Source organism: Peromyscus leucopus, chromosome 5 (assembly GCF_004664715.2).
Source record: "Peromyscus leucopus breed LL Stock chromosome 5, UCI_PerLeu_2.1, whole genome shotgun sequence".
Lineage (NCBI taxonomy): Eukaryota > Metazoa > Chordata > Mammalia > Rodentia > Cricetidae > Peromyscus > Peromyscus leucopus.
In genome coordinates, this window is record NC_051067.1 from 57727145 (window position 1) to 57749329 (window position 22185).

General features: G+C 41.3%; 1 protein-coding gene across 5 annotated transcripts in view; it reads right to left on the bottom strand.

The window, feature by feature from the left end:
• The window catches only part of Prkcq (protein kinase C theta), a 136027-nt gene that overhangs the window by 72143 nt on the left and 41699 nt on the right, over window positions 1–22185 (bottom strand). For 2 of the 5 annotated variants that reach the window (XM_028891421.2, XM_028891430.2), the window contains exons 2-4: window positions 9347–9473; window positions 4674–4873; window positions 927–987 (exon numbers count right to left, since the gene is read on the bottom strand). In XM_028891421.2, the coding sequence (XP_028747254.1) occupies window positions 927–987; window positions 4674–4873; window positions 9347–9464 (379 nt within the window). In that variant the 5' untranslated portion in view covers window positions 9465–9473. Of the gene's footprint in view, window positions 1–926; window positions 988–4673; window positions 4874–9346; window positions 9479–9702; window positions 9777–22185 lie in introns of those variants that run through there. The other 3 variants (XM_037205970.1, XM_037205972.1, XM_037205971.1) reach the window with 3 other exon arrangements.

Genomic DNA, 22185 nt, shown 5'->3' on the forward strand with positions numbered 1-22185 from the left:
CCTCATGTACAAAATTATTTGAAATATTATGTAATATTATCTTCAGGTGGGTGTGTAACACTTATATGAAATATAAAAGAATTTTCTGTTTAGATTTGAGTTCTAATCTCCAAATAACAAATACCCCCAACTCCCCCAAATAATTCAAAATCTGAAACCCTTCTGGTCTTAAGCATTTTTGGATAAGTGATAGTGAACCTGAAGTAAAAATAATTTACTAAAAACAGTTTATCGTTATCAAGTTCACATGCTTATTCTGTGGCTTAAGATAAACAGTAGCATTTAATTCACAGAGACAGTGCAGACTGGCTGGCACAGGCACCAGAGCACAGTGCTTGTATGCTTAACTTCCGGGACCCAAGTTTATGTGCGGCATGGAACTGAAACTCTTTGGCAATGCATTTCTCTTCTTTCCTTCTTTCTTTTCTTTTCTTTCTTTCTTTTTTTTTTTTTTTTTTTTTTTAGGCCTTCACATTTGACACTAGTTTTATAGAAGATATTTTCAGTTTCTTATTTTGTATGTAGGATAGTGGGATGCTGGGGATAGAACATTGTTTATAAATAGGCAATGTGCTTACACACAGCAATGCAAGAGCAGCCTTTTGTATTCATATGAAATCCCAAACTAAAACAGAGAGACTATAAAAGCACCAGGCATGTGAATTTACACCGTTGAAAGATCAGCTCTGTAAATGTTCTATGTTTACATTTATACCATGCTCATGTGTTCATATTTGCTCTATGTTTGTCTAGCCAGAACAGTTGTTTTCAATTCCTGCCTGAGCACCATTGAGAATTTTAATAGAATTCTTTGCATTTCTCCTTTCTCCTAATTCTTTTCTAGGATACTGCAGAAGCAAAATGAGCCTTCGCTGAACAGGCCATGCCCTCCTCACCCCCAAACAGGAAGAAGAAATGTCACTTGCCGCTCATTTCCAGAAAGTATCTTGCATTCATTAGCATTCGGCCTTGAGGTTTCAGCTCTAACTGGGCAAGAGAAGGAGAGAAACATCGTCAGAATGGGAAGCCAGCCCCAACTCTAGGACCTCCTAACTAGCTATGTGGCTGATGGCAGGTTTCCACTAGAGAAAAGATCTCGGCTCTTCTCTGGCAGGTTTCTACTAGATCTCGGCTCTTCTCCGCTCAAGATCATCATCATGATGCTCACTGTCACCAGAATTGTGCAGTGCTTGGGACAGTGGCTGTCCTTTTATGGAATGCCTTGGCAATTCACTCAATTTACTTGAGGGTCAAAATTGACAGAAGAAAGGCTGGGTGGTGGTGGCACACGCCTTTAATGCCAGCACTTGGGAGGCAGAGGCAGGTAGATCTCAGTGAGTTCCAGGGCAGCCTGGTCTACAAAGCGAATTCCAGGACAGCCAGGGCTGTTACACAGAGAAAACCTCTCTTGAAAAACAAAATAAAACAAAACAAAAAACCCCAAACCAAACCAAACCAAACAACAATAACAAAAAGACAGGAGAAACAAAATTCAAAAACAGACTGTTTTCCTGCAGGGTACTTACTGAAGAGTATAAGAGCATATCCCTAGATATCAATCATGACAGAAGAATCCTGGATGCCCAGACTTGCTCACTTGAAAAAGTAGGTCTTAGGTAGTAAAGATAAATCCTGCTCTGAGGGGCTTTCTCTTGCTTACTATGTGGGCTACTCATCTAGGTAGATCAGGGTATATTCCATGGAGTATCCTTTTTCTATCACAAGCATTTGTAAGATGACTAAAGAAAAATTTAATTAGGTTGTTCTTAAAAGTTTTATATATGCATGTTATATATATTATATTGAATATGCATATGTGAGTAATTATTAAATTATTTGGTATATACTTTAGAATAAGTATATACATAGTATTTATATATTCTATATATTATTATAATTATATAAGTACTATATGTATTTTATACATATATAAAACTTAAACAGTATCATGTAGAAGATACCAGAGCAAAGTACCATTTTAAAGGCTTATGTAGAATACCATGCAATGTGACATACACAGAGGTTAAAAAGGACATAGATATCACCCCTTTAGAATATCTATATAAATATTTACATAATACACACACATTTGAATATATGTATGTATATATACAAGTGTATGAACACATGTAAGATATATGTAAAACTATCATACTATATCATTAGTGGAATACATAGTTAAAACAAGCTATGACTCAAAAGTGACTCATTATTGGTCATCACTGCAGTGGTTGCCTGTTATAAGGAAGAGACAGCAGGAAACGGTCTATTGAACTCAGAATTAAATTTGAAGTCATCGAGAGGTCATTTCTTGGCTGTGTGACCTTGTGCACATCATCAAGACTTCAAAGAACTCTAAAGATTGGCAGTGCCCCTGCTATCAGTAACAAAGCTGTGTTTCTGGGATAGCTATGAATTCTCACACAAACGTAAACTGATTAACGTAAAGAGAAGTGCTTTAGGCCCTAAGAATGGACACCGTCATTTTTATATTTCTGGTATATTAAAAATAGAGGCAAAAACAGAACCATCAGGGGCGATTTGAGGCCCATTTTCAAAGGAAAGTGTGAAACTTGGTCCCCACGGGATCATCGCCATTCAGAAAGTAGTGGTGATGGAGGAAAGTAAATCAGGAAGCGATCAGAAAGCCATGTTTTATAAAGCACTGGGGAGTGACTGGGAAAACCTCGCAAACACTTGCAAGCATGGGAAGAACAAAGGGAGTACCGATGTGATCTTTAAAGCCAGGATGGACATGAGTGGGGAACTGGCAAAAAATCTTTTGTCATTGCTGTTGTTGTTAAATAAATTTATTTTAAAACAGCCGATAACCACAGAAGCAAGATAAAATAAAAATTCAAAATAATCTGGGGGCACTTAAAATACAAGTAAACCAAGAAATAATCTAAAAAAAAAATAAGGCTTACAAATGCAGAGAGTGTGCTGGTTGGCTGAATGAGGCTGTGAATGGTGCTGTGTAGTGACGTCCAACAGTCCTAGACTGCAGAATGGAGTCTTACAAGTGCACATTTGTGTCACGTGTGTGCCTGCAATCCCAACACTTGGGAGACCAGGCAGGAGGACTGCTGGTAGTTCAAGGCTAGCCTGGTCTACATAACAAGAGTCTGTCTGAACAAAACAAAATGGAAGAGGAGGAAGAAGAGAAAAATCGGCAAAACTTGGAATGTGGAACTAAGGGCAACTTTAAAGAGATAGAAATAGAAAGGCAAACTGCTTGTGAATGAAGTCTATACTTTATTACAGAAGGATAAAGGATCTGATTATCTGTTCCTTCATTGAGAAGAAAACATAGTCAGTTATATTAAAAATTAGAGAGTGGTCTATTTTAATCAAAATCAACTAGGTGGAAAGTAGAAAACACATGAAAAGAGACGGGCACAGGAAAGTGGGGCATGGGATCTGTAGCTTGTTTCTTCCCTCTCCTTGCCTAGCCAACCCCCTCCCTCCTGTGCTTCAGACCCAGCCAGAACCCCACATCTTCATGAACTTGGACTGTAAAAACCCCTTACCACCAAATTGAACATCTGCAATATCCTCCAGTTCTTTAACCTTTCCTACTCGCTTAAGCAGCCAGTCTACAGGAGTTGGGATTGCCACATCCCCTTCCCAAATGGAATGAAGAGGTGTTCCATGTGTACTGTTAAATGACATTGCCTAGACATATGTAAGCATGGGCACCTTAAAAAAATCCTGGCATGTGTTCATCCTTAAGTATTAACTCAGTGACAGAAAGGATGAATTATGCACTTTTCTTAAGAAGGCAAAATCAATATGAGGCCATAAGCACACAAGAATGTCATTTCTACATTTCCATCATCCCATGTGAAAGGGGAAACCTGGAAGCTTTTTAGAAGTCTTGCTAAAATCTGAATTACAGAGAGCAGGTAGAAAGGTAAAAAGTTTTGCTACTTTGGCATAAATGACGTAAACACATGAAAATATTTTCTTGGCTTCCAACCTATATAGAAGGCGGTTTTCACTGCTACATGTCATCTGTATTTTGTACCCCAAAAATTCTCATTTGCTTGTTTTAATTTTTTCATAAATTGCTTTCCTTTTTCCTACTTCTAAACATCTTCTGCCCATACAGTTACAACCCAGGTTTTCCAAAACTTAATGTGCCATCACGAATTGTGAATGATGTATTTCTTAGTATGAGATAAGTGACTTCATTATGGCCACAAGAAACCTTGACAAGGGGGTTGAGAGAGAAAATCATATGTGAAATGAGTTTTGTTTCTGTCCTCTCACATCTGGACAGGATGAGAAGTAGATGAGAACCTCTCCAAAGAAGGAGAATTCGTGATATTTCCAGGAGCACCTTAAGAGTAAGAAATCAATAACTGTTATTTGTAACCCGAGACACTCCTGTCCATATATAGGCATCAAAGAGATTTGAGGTTTTCAATGCATTCTGAAATTCATGAGTAGTAATCACCAAGGAGTATGAGGTAGGGTGTCTGTTTATCCACAGCTAGTGTCCTCACGCCTTAAGGATGACAGGGACATGTCAAGCTATTCAACAGCTAGCATCATGGTGTATATACACCACACACCTGTAAACCCAGCACTTGAGAGATGGGGGGCGGGCAGATCAGAGGTTCAAAGTTTGGGTGCATACCCTTCATACAGTTCACAGCTCCGATATTTACCCATATTTCTGTCCTTCCATTGTTCTTCCGGCATCTCTCCGCCAGGGAGTAGAGCTCCACGGTTGTTTCTGATATGAGGTCCACATTTTTGCCCTTCACGATGATCTGCATCACCCTTCCCTTGTTAATGTGGGCATCAAAGGTGCTGTCCCAGGGTGGGTACATGGTCGGCTTTTTCTGGATGTACATCTGCCCATTTTCTAGGAAAAGAAAAATACTGTTCCATTACTCTTCTGCAATTCAATTCCATTTAATAGTGAGTGCCATTCCCACTGCTCTCGTATACATAATTCTGAGGCAAAGGCTCAAGGAACTCACTCTGGGACAATCCAGGACAGAACAAGACAGGTCCATGGTTAGGCGCAAGGTGACACATTGCAGCTTATAAATTCAATATAGATGGTTTAAGCAGCATCCATCTGAGAACCACTTATGTTCTACTAATGTTCCTTTCCTAGTCAATGTTTCTTTGCTTCACTTTGAGAGTGAGCATCTGGGGAAACAACCTTTAAAAAATTCTTTATGGCTGGTTATGGTGGTGGACCTGAAACCCCAGCACACAGGAGTTGAGACAGGAGGATGGAGAGTTCACAGCCAGTCTGTGCTTTGTAGCAAGTCCATGTTTCAGAAAATCACAAGGAAAAAGAAAAAAAACAAAAACCAAGAAACACAACCACATTCATGTATCTCTTCTTAACACATCAACCAACAACAACAAAAAGCTCCAACTTTTATGTCTTTTAAAACCTTCCTTTCTTATTCTATGACTAGCTGGGTTATATGACATTAATTCCACCGACATCTGATAAAAGACAAGTCCCCATAAAACTACTGAATTTATATGAAAGACACAATGACATAAGTTGAACTCATAAGAAATCCTTTCATTTTTTAAAAAAATATTTTTATTTGCCACAAACACACAGAAACAGCAGCCTTTAAAACAAAATGAATCCTTCCTTCCTTCCTTCCTTCCTTCCTTCCTTCCTTCCTTCCTTCCTTCCTTCCTTCCTTCCTTCCTTCCTTCTTCCTTCCTCCCTCCCTCCCTCCCTCCCTCCCTCCCTCCCTCCCCCATTCTCTCTCTTCTCTCTCTCTCTCTCTCTCTCTCTCTCTCTCTCTCTCTCTCTCTCTCTCTCTCTCTCCTCTCTCTCATGTCTCTCTCTCCCCCCTCTCATTTCTTCTAGGCAACGTGGTACTAGATAGCCTCAGGTTGGTTTCAGATTCACTGTATGGCCCATGCTGGCCTTGAGTTCTCTCTTCCCACATTAGCCTCTCAAGTGTTGTGATCACAGACACGTGTCTGCACACTCAGCTTCCTCCTCTAATCCTTGAAGATACATTTTACACTGCCAAGGTACCCTAAGCAAAGGCTGGCAAGGGATGCAGAAGGACCAGCAAAGCCAACAGCAGACTTGCATGTGAAGACAGGCAGGAAAATGAGGGTCCTGCTCACAGGAACAGGAGCTGTGACTGGGTGGATTTCTTTACAAGAATCTTTCCCAGAAGCTGCCTGGCAGGGACAAGAGTTTACAAAAAAAAATTGAGTCATTTCGTTACCTCTACCCACAATGGATTTTCTCTGCTTTACAGTCTTTGATCATTTCAATAGCAGAGAACTGCATCAGGGTTTGATTGTTTCTTAGGAGAATAAGCCCATTAAATGCCATAGTTAGCAATTCAGAAACATTGGTAGTGAAAAGAAAAACAAATCTGCTTCAAGCAGGAATGTGGAGTTATTTTGACATTCTTTCATAACAGGAGGCTAAATAGAATGGGCATTTAGCAGCAGCTCATATTTATCTTGAGCATATACGAAGAGTCGAAAAAGCTGAAATTTCAAACTTCAGGGAAATTTAGCCAGTAGAGGTATAAACTATGGCACTGTTAAGGACTGAATAGGAAGAAAGTGGTTTAAAAATTAATATATATTTTCATTAATTCTTTGAGAATTTCATACATGAATACAATGTATCATGATAGTTTCTGCCTTCATTTCTCCTCATAATTCCTCCCAGATCTACCTCTGATCCACCCTCCACACCCTGCTCCCTCCCAACTTTGAGTCCCCACCTCCTCCTCTTACTCCTCCTCCTCCTCCTTTTTGTAAATACTCCAGCAAGTCCAATTTGTATTCTCCAGATGTTCATTGGTATGGAGACATCTACTAGAGCCTGGTCAGCCTACCAGGAGCCACATCTTTAGAGAAAACTGACTCATTCTCCTTCAGAACACACCAACTGTCAATAGCTTCCCAGTTTGGGGTTGGGAACTCATGAACTCCTATGAAGTGGGGGGATTTTTATGGTTAGGTTAAAAAATGAAAGATAAATTGGGATCTTTGAAAATCAACGATGATATTATTGATCATAGTCTCTAAATTTCCCTATTAAATTATTCCTTTTTACTGTAACCATTCTCCATGCTTGGAGAAGGGCAGGCATCCAGGAGTGAGCCATTAGGTTAAGAATTACCTAAAAAGTAGACCAGAACTCAGAATCCTGTTGTTCTAGTTTCTTTTTTGTTGCTGTGGTAAAATACCCTGACAGAAAGTGACTTAGGGGAGAAAGGTTTATTTGGGTTGAAATCCCGGGTTACAATCTATCACTAAAGGGGAAGTCAAGCCAGGAACTCAGGCAGCTAGTCAAGAGCAGAAAGCAATACATTCTTGCAAGCCTATTTGTTTGAGTGCCTGCTTTTGACTAGTTTTTCCCCTTCTTACACTGTTCATGAGGCCCTCCCTAGGGGATGGTGCCACCCAAATGGACTGGGTCTTCCTACATCAATTAACAGTCAAGAGAATTCCCCAAAGACTGCAAATAGGCCAACGTACTCTAGGTAATTCCTCATTAAGACACTCTTCCCAGGTGATTCTAGGCTGTCAAATTGATAGTTAAAACTAACCAGCACGCCTGTCTGTGTGTGTATAGTGAGGGCTGCTGTTTTCAAAGGGTCCCAGGCTGACAGCACTGTTTCCTGTTTGCTTCCATTCCCCTGACTCATCATGAAAAATGCAACCTCACACCCTAAATATGGTAACCTGTTTAAATTCTGGAGAAAGAATCTTTTAGTTAGGTAATGCTAGAGTAATTTCTTTTTGGAATGTAACGCCCCCCCCCCCTAAATATCCAAAGCCCACTGTACCGGCCATTCTGTTGGAAAAACAGTTTTATTCTTTTTCTCACAGGGCCTCTTGATCCATATGACTGATGAGATCAAGTTCAAAAGCAAGGCCAGAAGAAGAGGAAGGGGAAAAATGAAAAAAAAAGTGAAAGGAAAGAAAGAAAGAGAGAAAGAAAGAAAAAGAAAGATTGGCAGGAGGCAAATGTCAGTGAGGCCTGAGGCTGAAAAGAGGACCTGATCTACAAGACCCATTAAGTCAAAAGCAGCTTTGAAAAACTCAGCCATTTTACACTTCAAAGATGGCTGTGACATTTGAAAGGGTTTAGGTGGGAGCAAGCGGCATTTTCACTTTTAAGACAGTCGAGAACTCTGGCTAGAAGAGAAATCAAGAGCATCCAGACAGTCTCCTAGGCTTTGATGCACTCAGAGCTGCTAGAGAGATGAAGTGAACATGAAGGGAGATGGGGTGGGGGACACAGCATGATAAAACTTGGAATCCCAGAATTTACAATTTCCAGCCTCTAGCTAGAGGCTCTCAATGCATGCCTAGGTTTTCTCTGGTGTCCACAAAAGCTCTCAACCTCTGACAGAGACCCTTTTAGGGGCACCCTATTGAGAGTAATGTTCAGTTCTCTGGCCCCTCTCTCTTCTTGCTGAGCTTCATCTTCTCAGTCTTCTCTGCTAGTCGTCACACCGTAACTTTGCTCACCACCCATCTTCCTCTGTGAAACTGGAAAGTCTGAAGAGAGGGCCCTCCCTGTAGACACCTTTAGTGTGCTTTTCTGTCTCCATAAGCGTGTGTGTGTGTGTGTGTGTGTGTGTGTGTGTGTGTGTGTGTGTGTGTGTGTAAATGAGATACATTCTCCACAACTACCCTTCTGTATGCAGGAATATAGAATAAGGCAGGGAGGCTGGGAAGGTCTTGGGATAAATAGCTTCCTATCTTTCCTTTGGAAGAGACTTAAGAATATTGAAATGAAGAAGTGTAGATCACCAAGGGATTGTTTTGCCAGAGCTCTCTAAACCCACAAAATCAGTCTTAGACCCAAATTTCCTCCTCATCACAAACTGCCCGTATATAGTCAGAGTTAATAAGACAGAAATATTCTTTTATTCATGTAGAATGCTAGCTGATTCCTTCCTTTCACAGCTGAGGCAATGATACAATAAGCAGTCTTTAGAGTTGATCCCAAGATCTCGAATAAGACAGGCTTAATTTATCTGTAGTCATTGAAAATAGTGAATTATTAGTGCAGGTAATACATAATATACTCCTTACTAGATTTCTTATCTAATTTCCCAATTTAATATTCTCCTTATCTCTGTTTATGTGGGAAATATGACACAGTGAAATAGATCTGGTCATAATCCATCAGTAAACCTGAGTCCTTAAGAAAGTATTTGGCCTTTGTTGGGTACTGGTGTCCTAAACCGTGAAATTCAGTTCCATCAGATGTCCTAGAAGATCATGGAAGGTCTTGTCTCCCACATGCTTGTCTAGCTTAGCCACTCCCCCTCTTTTTCCTCCCCCACCCTAACCCCAATTAACTTACCTGACTCCACATACTCTTTGACGAGCACAGCGCAGTAGGGATTCACGGCCTCGCTCTGACAAGACTGGCAGGTACCACAGTCAAAGTTGGATAAACCAATTCTCAGAAATGGTGACATGGTTGTTCCCTAGAAAAATGACAAAAGACAAATGCTGTGTTTACGGGGCCTAAGACGAATTATTTTTAGTGTTTCATCTCCCCTTAGTGTTTTATCTCAGACAGCCAGCACTTCCAAGGGGCCTGCTATCCATCTGAACAAATGTGCTTATCCTTCCCCTAGAAGCATAATGCTGGACCCTTCCTTAACTGCAGACTGGCTTGCAGAGGAAGAGCTCTTTGGAAAGTCTGTGGCTAACCTTGATAGTGAGAACCAAGGGTTAATTCTGCCCAGTCTAACAGTCATGTTTCATAGCTGCACACCAAGGCAAACATTTTCCAACTTTTTGCTTCTTCAAGTAGGTGCCCAAAACACAGGAACCAGAAAATGAGTGTATAAAGCCCGAGTCTATTTTAGTCACACCAGTTAAATATGACACCACAACATTCTTACGTAGTCTATTTATGTGTGTCAGGAATTGGCTCTCAGCAGTTAGCAGCTGATCCGGATTTATTTTGGATATTTTCAATATGGTTTGCTCTTGTCAGAGACAAACACACACTTAAACAGACACAAGCAATTAAGCTACCAAATGTTCGAACCACTTTAAAAACCTCTAAACCATTGACCATTGTATGATTGTGTCTCATCCTGAGGGCAAAGTGCTTCATAAACTCCAGGGTTTTTAATATGTCTTCTCGGAGCTTTAACTGGAAATTATCACAGTGTTGGCTTCAGGTTTTGAAAGTTGGTGTAATTCTGTTTTTTAATTTTAAAAGATTACTTTTATTTACATGTGTGTCAGTGTGTCTGTGTGTCTGTGTGACCACATGTACATATCCAAGGAAGCCAGGAGACAGAGCTGAACACCTGGAGCTATAGATATAGGTAGCTATGAGCCATCCAGTGTGAGTCCTGGGAACCCACCTCTGGTCCTCCACAGCAGCAGCATACGCTCTTTACCACTGAGCCGTCTCATCAGCACCCTTAGTCTGAATCTTCATCTGTAGCTCCATCTCTGCTTGCTCTGCCATCTACTCCAACTAAACACCTTTTCCTTTATAGTTATTTTCTTGCATGTATGTATGTGTGTGAGTGATGAGCATGTATGTGTATATGGATGTTCATGTGTGTGTGGGTACATGTACTTGTGTGTACATGTACATGGGGAGGCCTGGAGTTGACACTGGTGTCTTTCTCGATTGCTCTCCACTTTTATTTGTTGAGGGAGGGTCTCTGGCTCAACCCAGAGCTCAGGAATTCCTGCAACTCTAGCTAGCCGGCTTGTCCCAGGATCCATACATATCTCAGCCTCTTGAGTGTTAGCATTGCAGCTTACTGCCACACTTGCCTAGCTTTTGGGTGGGTACTGGTGATTTGAACTCCTGTCTTAGCTACTGTGGGACAAGCACTTTATCTATGGCCCTGTCTCCCCAGCTCTACTTTTTCTGCCTGCTTCTTTGTACGTTCTTGTAGGTCTGAAACTGTCATCTAGTGTTCAGTAATAAAACAATATCCTCGCTTCCTCTCTCTTGTTCCAGTTTACCCTACACTAGTAAAGGTAAGAAGGACATTTTGACTTGAACCTGGAGGAATCCTTGACTCATAGAGCCCAAGTTACTACCATCCTAACCTCTGGTGACTCATCATGGGCTATATTAGGCTACTAACTGGGCATCAGCAGTTCAAAATGAATCCATCTTAGGAATAGATGGAAATCTCTGGGTCTGCCAGGGTTAGTGTTACAATGTGGAAGAGTGTCTATTCCAGAGTGGAAGGAAATTGCAGTGAAACCCTTTCTTCTGGAGGTTTTGTGTAGGTAGCTGAGATGTCTTATTTAATAAGTGATGCAGATCTGTGTGTATTTCCCCAGATTTATTTATTCTATGTCCTCACCCAGAGCATTTTGACAGTTTACTCAATGCTAGTGTCTGTTTTCCAGCCTAGTCAGGGGCTCCCTTTCCAAAGGTCTGGCCACAGTGACATGATAGGACATACATGTTGACGTCTAGAAGATAGAGCAGGTATTATGTGGACATAAATGTCAAGAATAAAGAAGCTCTATGATAAACACTGGGGGATGAAATTAACATAGAAAAGTTCTGTGAGTTCCTTTGGGGGCTCAGAACTCATGGAGAGAAGAGGGAAATTTCCTGGGTATTGAAATAGAATTTCTTGTATACAAACAAATGTAAGTGAGACATAGGATGCCTTAGAACTGGGCTTGCAAAGTTCTGTTTGACGAACTGTAAACTTTAATTTCATCTTCCCTCACCACCCATAAAAGTCCTACAGGTCACAACATATGTGTGTGGAAGATGACTGACAGGCCAAGCTGTTTCTGAGATCAAGTCCTTCCACATATTAGCTGAGCAATAAAGTCCGTCATACATGCAGCCTTCCCTCCCGTTTTTATATGCGGATCTCCAACTGTACCTACCCAGCACCATCTGGAGTGTGCCATCTTCCCATTCAATTCTGCTCCCCCTTTTATAATTAAAAAATGGTTTTGAGATAGGGTCTCACTCTATAGCCCTGGTTGACCTGGAATTCACAATGTAAACCTGGCTGGCCTAGAACCAAGAGACCCTCCTGCCTCTGCCTCCCAATACTAGGATTAAAGTCCCTTCCCACTACCCTCCAGCTATCTTGCCCCTTCTTTTACTCTTCCATTTCAGTGACTAATGTCATGGTACTGGTCTCTGCTTTGACTTTACCCTGCTCCCGCTGCTCCACGATGTCTGCCCCACCTCTTTCCCTTTCTTTACAGCTTCATTCTACACCACCCCGTTTTCACCCACTGCGGCAGATTGCATCCCCACACTCATCTGATCTTGGCCACTTCTTGTTCCCTGACATCTCCAGGCTGCAGCCCAAACCATCTTAGGATCCTGCAGAACTACAGCTGTTGCACAGCTATAGACTTTGAATAAAACTGCACCTTGTCCCTGGAATATCTTCCTATTTCACCCAATTCTGGAGATACTCTGTTATAGTCCCCCACCCCATATACATATATATATATATATAGTTGCTGAATGTCTTTTCTACCAAGACTGGATTCTATACGCTTCCACAGCGAATTCCCCCATCTCATCTATACAATGCATTTTTGCCAAAGAAGTTACTTCTCAAAAGTAACGTTGCACATCATTTCTTCTTGTGTATTTCTTTTACCTGCAACGGCATCTGATGTTCAAACTGAGCCCAGACAGCTGTCGAGGAAGTGCACCCCTAAGGAGACTTCCCAGCACTTGTCCCAGGCAGAAGATGGACGTTCTCCTGAGTTCGGCTGCTGGAGTTATTTAACCCCTCTAAGCCCATTTGCTCATTTGAAAGCACTGCTGTTACCATTAGCACTCTCAAAAGGCTGTGAGAATTAGATGGGCAAACACACGAAAGGTGCTTCGAATGGAATTGGCACCCGCTAAACTCTCAATAAACGTTAGTTATTAGTCTTAAAACTCTGATACATTTTCTGATAGTCTCTCTCCTCTTTATTGATTTGTATCAAATGCGGCAGGAGGAGAGGGAAAAACAGTCTTTTAGAGGCACATATTGGCTGAATTATGTGACCTGTGTCTGCGCTTTGCTAGCATGTCCTCATAAAACCCTACATATATCTCTCATACAGTACTTACAACCCTCTGATACGATAATCTTGTTTTAGCACTTATCATGATAGATAGCAGCTCACTCATGCAGTCTTCCATGCTTTTGCTATCGAAGATGAAAAACACTATCATTACGTATACTCGAAATTTCTGAAGGATCTTCATTCTTCCAAACTCAATGTTTTCCCTGTTAGATATGATCAAATTTGTCTTTGGCTTATAGATTTGATGCTATATAGAGTCAGATATAGTTGGCAGTAGATGTGAGCTAGGTCACAGGAACTGAGGAGACTGGTGTTTCGCTCATGTATTCCTCTTACCTGTAAAGATACATGATGTTCAAATGGAATGCAAGAGAGTTGGAGAGGAAGTGGACAGCAAAGAAAGTTCTCAGCATTTGCTATAGGCAGAAGACCGATGTTGTCATGAGCTCAATGGCTGGAATGACATGATCTCCACCCCCAATCCCCCCCCCCCCGTGTGTGTGTGTGTGTGTGTGTGTGTGTGTGTGTGTGTGTGTGTGTGCAAGAGGCTGATGCTGGTCATTTTCTTCAATTGTTCTCTACCCTATTGTTTTGAGACAGGATCTCTCGTTGAACTCAGGGCTCACCAATTTTGCAAGATTGGCTGACCAGCAAGTCCCTGGGATCTTCCTTACTGTGTCTCTTATTGTGCAATTCCAGCACTGGAATTACAAACACAGGCATGATGCTAAGATTTTTTTACCCAGGTGTTTGGGGTCTGAACTCAGGTCCTCATATTTGCATAACAAACACTTTACTGACTGGGCCAACTCCCTAGCACTTAGCAGATTTTTAAAATTTAAAAACAGACAATATTTCATTGCTACAGCTTAGTTGGAGATTCTCAGTGCTAAATAAGAGTGAGAAAAATAAAACAAAAAAACACAAAAAACAGTAACCTAGTTAGACATGCTTGCATTTGTCTATATTCCAAAGATTCAGGAGGCTGAGGCAGCAGGATCATAAGTTTGAGATCAACTTGGGCTATTTAGTAGTAAGACCTGTTTTAAGATCCTCAGTCCAATCAAGTCACCAACCAGCCAACCAAACAAACAAACAAAACACAACAGCTATCACTTGGCTCAAAATGTCTAACATGCAGAAGAGAAAACACACGGTAATTAGAATTAAACTTGGGAATGAAGAAGCCAAAGAATTTGACTTCCAATTATAATTGCTCAGCAAAATATGATTGTTATAATTGACTTTGAACTGTCTCCCCTAGGCTTATATTTTGAACGTGTGGTGTTTAAATTGTGGCACTATTTTGAAGACCATAGAGCCTTCTTAAGGTAGGGCCTGGATGACAGAAGCAGGTCACTTGGGATGGCCCTTAAGGTTCTATGCATCCCTGGTTCTTATCTGTGTTCTTTGCTTACTACACAAGATGTGTGTCAACAACTCCCCTACGGAGCCCTCCACACATGGACGGAGCCACAAAAGCCTCACTCTGATGAAATTATCCCAATGCCTAAGAAAATGCTGTGAATCTTCATTGAGTTAAGTCATAGTTCTTAGTCTGACATTTCAAAGCCTTTATGTTTTGGGTTTAATTAATGCTTTTCTCCCACAGAAAAGCTACCTGGAACTCTCCACTTGCTGAGCACACCCTGAGTCCATCTCTAGGGCTCTGTTTGCACTGCTCCTGTTTCCAGGTCTTTATCCTTCCACGCCCATGCACAACGGCCATCTTTCTAGTCTTCCATCCTTCAACTGCCCCATTTATGTCTCAGATCATTAAGTTTTCTTTCCCACTCTCAACTTCATTTCCTCACTCTTCAGTCTTACTCATGATGAAAACCAGCTGGTATGCTTGGTCCTTTTTTCTTTGCTATCACTAGAGATTGAACTTAAGGATTTCTTTACGACTTGAACTTGTGATCTCCTGCAGTGGGAAGTGCTATGGAATGTCGTTCTGTATGCTCTGAATGTGTGTCACTCTGATTGGTTGGTAAATAAAACGCTGATTGGCCAGTAGCCAGGCAGAAAGTATAGGCGGGATAAGCAGATAAGGAGAATTCTGGGAAGAGGAAGGCTGAGTCAGGAGTCACCAGCCAGACACAGAGGAAGCAAGATGACAAAGCAGAGCTGAGAAAAAGGTACCAAGCCATGTGGCTAAACATAAATAAGAACTATGGGTTAATTTAAGTGTAAGAGCTAGTCAGTAATAAGTCTGAGCTAATGGCCGAGCAGTTATAATTAATATAAGCCAAATATAACTGGGGGACGCGAGCAGGAGAGATTTGTCCCAACCACCAGCCAGGACACAGAAAAACTTCCAACTACAATCTCCTCTGATTAGCTGACATTACAGGTCTACACCATTAGTTTCTTTCCTGATAGACTTAATACATTGAGGAAAATGAGGATTTGTGAACTTACATTCCGCTTTTGGGTCTCATGAAGGGCACAACTGTGTCTCGCCTATCCTTCCTGCTCTTTGAGTTATTTTTTAATTGCACAACAAATGACCTTGACACTTAAATACCAACCGTTTATTTGCTTGCAATTAATTGCCATTAATTAGAGATGTGCTCAGTTGGACAGCTCACATCTTATGGCATGTGAGCTGGCTCAGTGGCGACAGCTAGGCCAGCTCAGCTTCTCTCTCCATGCGGTCCCTCATCCTCCTGAAGTATCCTGGGCTTGTCTGCATGGCAGTTGCACTAGAAGAGGGTGAGAGGGAAGGACACTGCTGAGCCTTTCAAGGCCGGTCATGGAACTCAGTCAACATCCTTCTGCCACACATAACTGGTCAAAGAAAATTCCAGGCCAGCTTTGACTCCAGGGGTGGGAGTACGCTCTCCTGATTAGAAGACTCTTAAAGAATCTGTGGTTTGTTTTAATACCCTACCACGTCTATCTTCCCAAACACTGAGCACTAAGTACTGCAAAATTTATTTTATAGGCAAAAACCTAACATTGTCATCTAGACTAGAACCAAATGCTTTCTTAGCACCCAGAAATTTTATTTTAAACTTATTCAAAGTTTTCTTTAACCCGTGCCTTGTGTATGTTTGTGTGTAGGGGGTGTATGTGTGTGTGGTTTATAAGCAAGTGAGTATTTGAGTACATGTCACTGTACACCTGTTCAGAGGTCAAAAGAGGATGTCCAGTGTCCTGCTCTATCTCTCTCTGGCCTTCTCCCCTTTAGACAGGGTCTCTCATCTCACTGAAGCCGGGGCCACGCTGGCAGTCAGCAATCCTGTCTGTGATAAGGCCAGCATGAAGATGCTGCTGTTTACAGGAGCAGACACAATTTAAGGTTCTGTTTCTTGTGTCAAGTTGACCCTGAAAAGATGATCTCTGTGATGCTATTGTGTCAGCATCCCTGAAGCTATCTCTAAGACGCTGTGACTTCGCCTTCTGATGCTAAGCTGAAGCTCAGTGAAGAAAACTGAACCACGTGGAACACGTAAGCCAAATCTGGGCCTAGGCCCAAGTCAAAGGCACCTGCTGAGAAGCTGAGGCTGAGGTCCCAGGACAGAGTTTACAGTTGTCTAACATCTGCTTGGCAATATTCCCAGGGGCACAGGGACCCTGGCATGAAAACACGAAGCTGCTCACAGGTTTGCAATGACACCACCACAGTATAAAGTCAACTCTATGATATTCCAACTCCGTATCTTAAGCAAATGTCTAAAACTCTGTGACTATGTTTACATATGTGCAAAACGAGGCATGTAGTACACCCACCTCCTGGAAATCTCTGAGGGATTGGGTCTGTCCATGTTCTGAAGATTCAAAGAATTAATCCGTAGAAAAGGCTTATGAGTGGCCAGTGGGGGAAGTTAGTTGTGATCCTGTGAGATTTCCCAAGATATCCTTCAAAGTGCTTCTTAATAAAAATATAATAACTCATACTATGGCTCACTTCATAAGCCTCATCTACTGACCAAGTAGATGAGGTGACACAAACATTTATTCAATAAACATTGGCTAAACCACCAACCAGGTTATAAGGTGCTGTACTGGATCCATGGATCTGATAGGGACTTAACTCTAGATAAGCTATGAGACCCCAGTTCGGGGTTGGCCTCTTCTCTTTGAGGGAGCAGGAAATGAAGCACTAAGACCCTGGCCTTCACTTTCTGGTCTTCTTCCCCTGTGAGCATAGAGCTGTGACGTGGTGTTAGAGACAGGATGAGATACAGCAGAGTGAGTTGTCACCGCGGGGCACACCAATGGCAAAACACTCCTGTGTTTACTGCTGCATTAACACCACACCCCACTTCCTCCTGAGGGTGTGTGACGCTTTTCAGAGAAAATACAGTGTTCGCTGGTATCACCACAGGGAGCGGAAATAGCTGTCCTTAGATGAACCGATGGTGTTGCACAGAATAGTATTGGGTGGAGTCCTTTCTGCACTGGCATGGACAGATAATGCTGATGTGGGTCATTTCTGTCACATAAGGATACTGCAGGTACACAGACATGATGGCCCAGGGGAAGGGATCAGAAGGGAAAGAAATGTGGACAGGTGTGTGTGCTTGAGTCCATGTGACTTGCCCATGTCTTGATCTTATACTGAAATGTCCCTAATTATAAACGAACAGATTGTAAAAACTTGGTGTCAGAGTTTGAAGATTCAACTCAATGTAAACTATAAAATTAGGCAACATCCACATTTCTGGGTTAGCCTGTTCGCTGCTACTGACTTGCTAATTTAGAGAGGCCAAGATTAATGTGTTATAGAAGCCCATTCCTTACTGCTGCTGCCCCAACTTACGGGATTCTCCACTTTTTCCCTCTGACATCTCGTGAAGTGTGGTTTGACTAATCAGTTCATTGAGGCCTCATTTTTTAAAACGTTTTTTAGAATGACATTTTAATTTTCTATTTGTGTGTATGAACACATGCAGGGTTGGAGGGCGGTCCACATGTACCACAGTATGTGTGTAGAGGTCAGAAGATAGCTTGCAAAAGATGGTTTTCCTCTTTCCCCATGTGGGTCATGGGAGCAAACTCAGGTCATCAGGCTTGGCAGCAAGACCCTTTACTTACTGGGCCATCTCATTGGCCCCTGAGGCCTAATGCATGAAGTATAAAATATGAATTGGCATGAGTGAAAGAATTAGTTTTACTGTATTTTTGGCCACAGATGCAGCAGGTAATCCATCCCTAAAGGATGTAGCCAGAAGCTTGGTGACACCTAAAATATGTCCCTGGGAGATCCTCCAATATCAGCATTACCTGATAAGTCTCTAGCAAAGCAAACCTTCTAGCCCTCTGGATCTGCCATGTTAAAACTGCCAGGCTTAGCAAGCCGAGCTTCAGCAAGGACTCCAGGTGCCTGGAGCCCACTCTAGATACAGAATCGGCGCTAGAGTGAACCACCCAGGTGAGGCCTGCATCTTCCTGCTCTTTTGTTTTGCACAGGATCTAAGACAGTGCCTGTGTCTTAGGAGGTTGTAAGCCTTAACCAGGTTGTTGTTACTGCCAGTGGACATTTGCTCAAGTTTAGAGACAGTAAGTAGACTTGGCTGTCATAAATAGAGGGAACAGATGCTGTTGGCTATAGGTGAAGGTCGGGGGTATTACTAAGCAACCAACAATGCCCAGGGTGGTGCTCCATGTTAAATATGCCAGCATAGCTGAGGATGAGAAGCCTCCTTCTAAATCAATGTATCAAAGTGGCAATGGTTAAAACATTTCCTTACTTTGTGCTCCTCATCTCCCACCACCTTGTCAAGTTCAGTGATTTCTGGATTCACAGTGAGAAGGAATCACAGGGAATTAGGATAATCTGTCTCTCTCTGTTTCCCTCATTCCCATCTCATTTAAGGTGTGAAGAACATAGGGACTGACTTATAATATGTTCACAGTGTACAAGTGAATGGATGAATCAAGTATAATACAGCAATCATACTAGTTACTTTTGTTTCACTATGGCCACAATACTTGACAGAAACCAGAGGTGAATGATTCATGTTGGCTTACAGTTACAGAGTTTTAACCCATCATAGCGGGGAGAGAGAGCAGAGCAGCTCAGTGCATGTCAGGGGAGGCATGCGGCAGATGCCACTCACATCATGGAAGGCTAGGAAGTACAGACAACAGGAACCAGGGATGGGGTATAACCTTCAAACAGTTACTCTCAATGACCTTCTGTCAGCAACCTGCCCACCCCTTACAGGCTGCCCTGCCTCCCCAACTCACATTACCAGTTGTTCTAGTTTTATTCTGTTGCTGTGACAAATACCATGAGAAAAAGCAACTTAGGGGAAGAAAGGGTTTATTTGGCTTCCACTTCCAGGTCACAGTCCATCACTGTGAGGAGTCAAGGAGGGGACTCAAGCAGGAGCTTGAAGCAGAAATTGTGGAGGAATGCTGCTTCCTGACTTGCTCATAGACTCATGTTTTCTTATATAGCCAAAGATTACCAGCATGGGGAATTGTGCCACCCACAGTAGGCTGGGGCATCCCGGTAGGCATCGATCTCCACATGCCCACAGGCAAAACTGATCTGGGCAATCCTTCAGATGAAACTCTCTTCTCGGGTGACTCTAGGCTGTGTCAAGTTGACAGTTAAATCTAACTGGGATACCAGCAGAGGGACACTCATTCAAAACATGAAACTGGGGGAAATTTCGGATTCAAACTATAAGAGCAGTGAATAAGTCAGAATAGGAATTCCCTAATCTCGCTCCCATTTTGAAAATATAAAGGTCCTTAGTAGCCATTTGGTCTAGATTCTCATATAACAGACCAGCAGACAATAGAATTGAAACTCAGAGAAACCAATGTAAGATATCCATGCTATCTGTCTTCTCTGTGAAGTGGGACGAGGAGCCTAGAGTCTGTCACCTTCCTACTGCCTGAATCCTACTGCTCTGACATCACTCACCTACGAAGATGACTGAGTGATGGGTTGTGCTCCTGCATGGAATATTAGAGCTGCTCACCCTGAAATCTAGCTCAGTTAACCCGATGTAAGCCTGGTTCCTTCCATGTCTTTTCTGTGTTTCTTGGCTGTTAGGATGGGAACTGTCCAACTTTGTCCCTCCCAGCTACGATGGATTGAAATCTCCAAAACTAAGGGGTAAAGTAAGACCTTCCTCAAGTTGCTTACACCAGGCATTCTGCCACAATGGACAATGTAATTAATCCAAGTGTAACAAATAGATTTCCAACTAAAAACAAAGATGGCTGAGCTCTTATAGAAAACGGGATTTTCTAAAACTTGGTCCTTCACCATAGAGTTTGATAAATGCTATTCTATAATAACGAAGTATTTGAATCATAATTCTTGCTAAAACACAATCTAGCTGGTGCTCTATTTGCTTTTTTATATTCCTCACTGAAATAGAGCCATGATTTCAGCAACATTGTCTAGTATTTGTTTCATTTAATGTATCTTATTTTATGGAACAAGTTTACAGCGGAACTGAGCAGAGAAGTGCCGAGGGTTCCCACCAGTCCCATCCACTCACACATAGCTTCCCTAGCACCCATATCCCTACTGGAGTGGGACATCTGTTTCAATCACCATCATCACACAGAAGATACAGTGTTCACAAAGGTTCATTCTTGATGTTGAACTTCTTATGGGTTTGGATAGACAAATAAGGCCATGTTACCACAATAATAGAATCCACACGGAGCACTGTTAACTGTCCTAAAAATTCTATGTGCTCTACCCAATCATTTCCCCATCTCCAACAGTCCTTATGGATAGAGAAAATTCTATGTAATCATGGAAATAGTGTAGAACTGGTGTTAAAAGAGAAGGTCAGATAAACAGAACAATATAGAAGATCTGAAACAGATTAAGATATGGTACATGTGTATGTAAACTCTGTATATAATTAAGATGATACTTAAAGACAATAAGAAAGGGAAGGTAAATGGGACTATGTCCTTTGATTAAAGGCTGTATCAAAGCCAACCTCAAATTAAAATTAGGGTGGATAGAAGACATATAGAAATGAGACCAGTTGACTAGTAAAGGTACTACATAATGTCCATTAGTGATTAGAATCGATTGGAACTAGGAAGGACTCCCTGGATATGACACCACAGAGAAGCTCCATAAGGAAAACAAGTCAGCACTATTTTATGTAAAAGCCAATTGTGATGAACACTAACAAAGCATTTTAAGTGACAGACACAACTTTGTAAAACATGTGACTATACTTTTGACTCATATGTAAAACCTCTCAACCATCAGGAAAAATACAAACACCCTAAGAAAAGTATAGAACAAGCTCAACACAGGCAACATATGAAAAATAGTTATGAATAGCTAATAGAATATAAAGAGTTCAATTTCACTAGAAACCAAAAATATGTAAATTAGCCAAGTATATAATCCCATTTCTACAACTCCAAAGCTTATAAAGCTCTGAAAATTGAAAATGATTTATCTTGTGATGCAAATTAAATTTGTAGCAAAATTATACATGAGACAAATGATTAATATGGCCCCATTTGTAGTTTATTGGTAATATATTATAATTTCATCATCTTTATAATATATGGATTTTGAAACAGATCTGGCCATAAGGGATGCACAATCTCTATTAGAGAAAATATGGAGACTGGAGAGATGGTTTATCTACTAAGTATATGTACTGCTCTTACCGAAGGCCTGAGTTCTGTTCCCAGCACCTAAAAGTGGTGGTTCACAGACGCCTGCACCTCCAACAGTAGAGGATCTGATAGCCTCTTCTGGCTTTGGTGGGCACCCACACAATACACACACACACACACACACACACACACACACACACACACATACACACACACACACACACACACACACACACACGAAAGTAATAAATCTTTTGAAAAGGAGATAAAAATATGTATTAAGTAATTTAAATAACATAGTTAAATAATAAAGAATAAGGTACATTTATGGAGATATACCTGCAAGAATGCCTATTGCAGAATTATTTCATAATAACACTGGAATGAACTAATATCAAAAAACATGACATTGCTTAATCATATGGTCTATACTAAATGGGATATTTTACAGTGAACTAATTATGATTCATTAAAGTAAAAATATTTGCATAATATGTGGTTATAGCAGAGGCATATTAATGGTAATATTTATAACAAGAGCTTATTTTTAAAGATGTATGCATAAATTTTAGT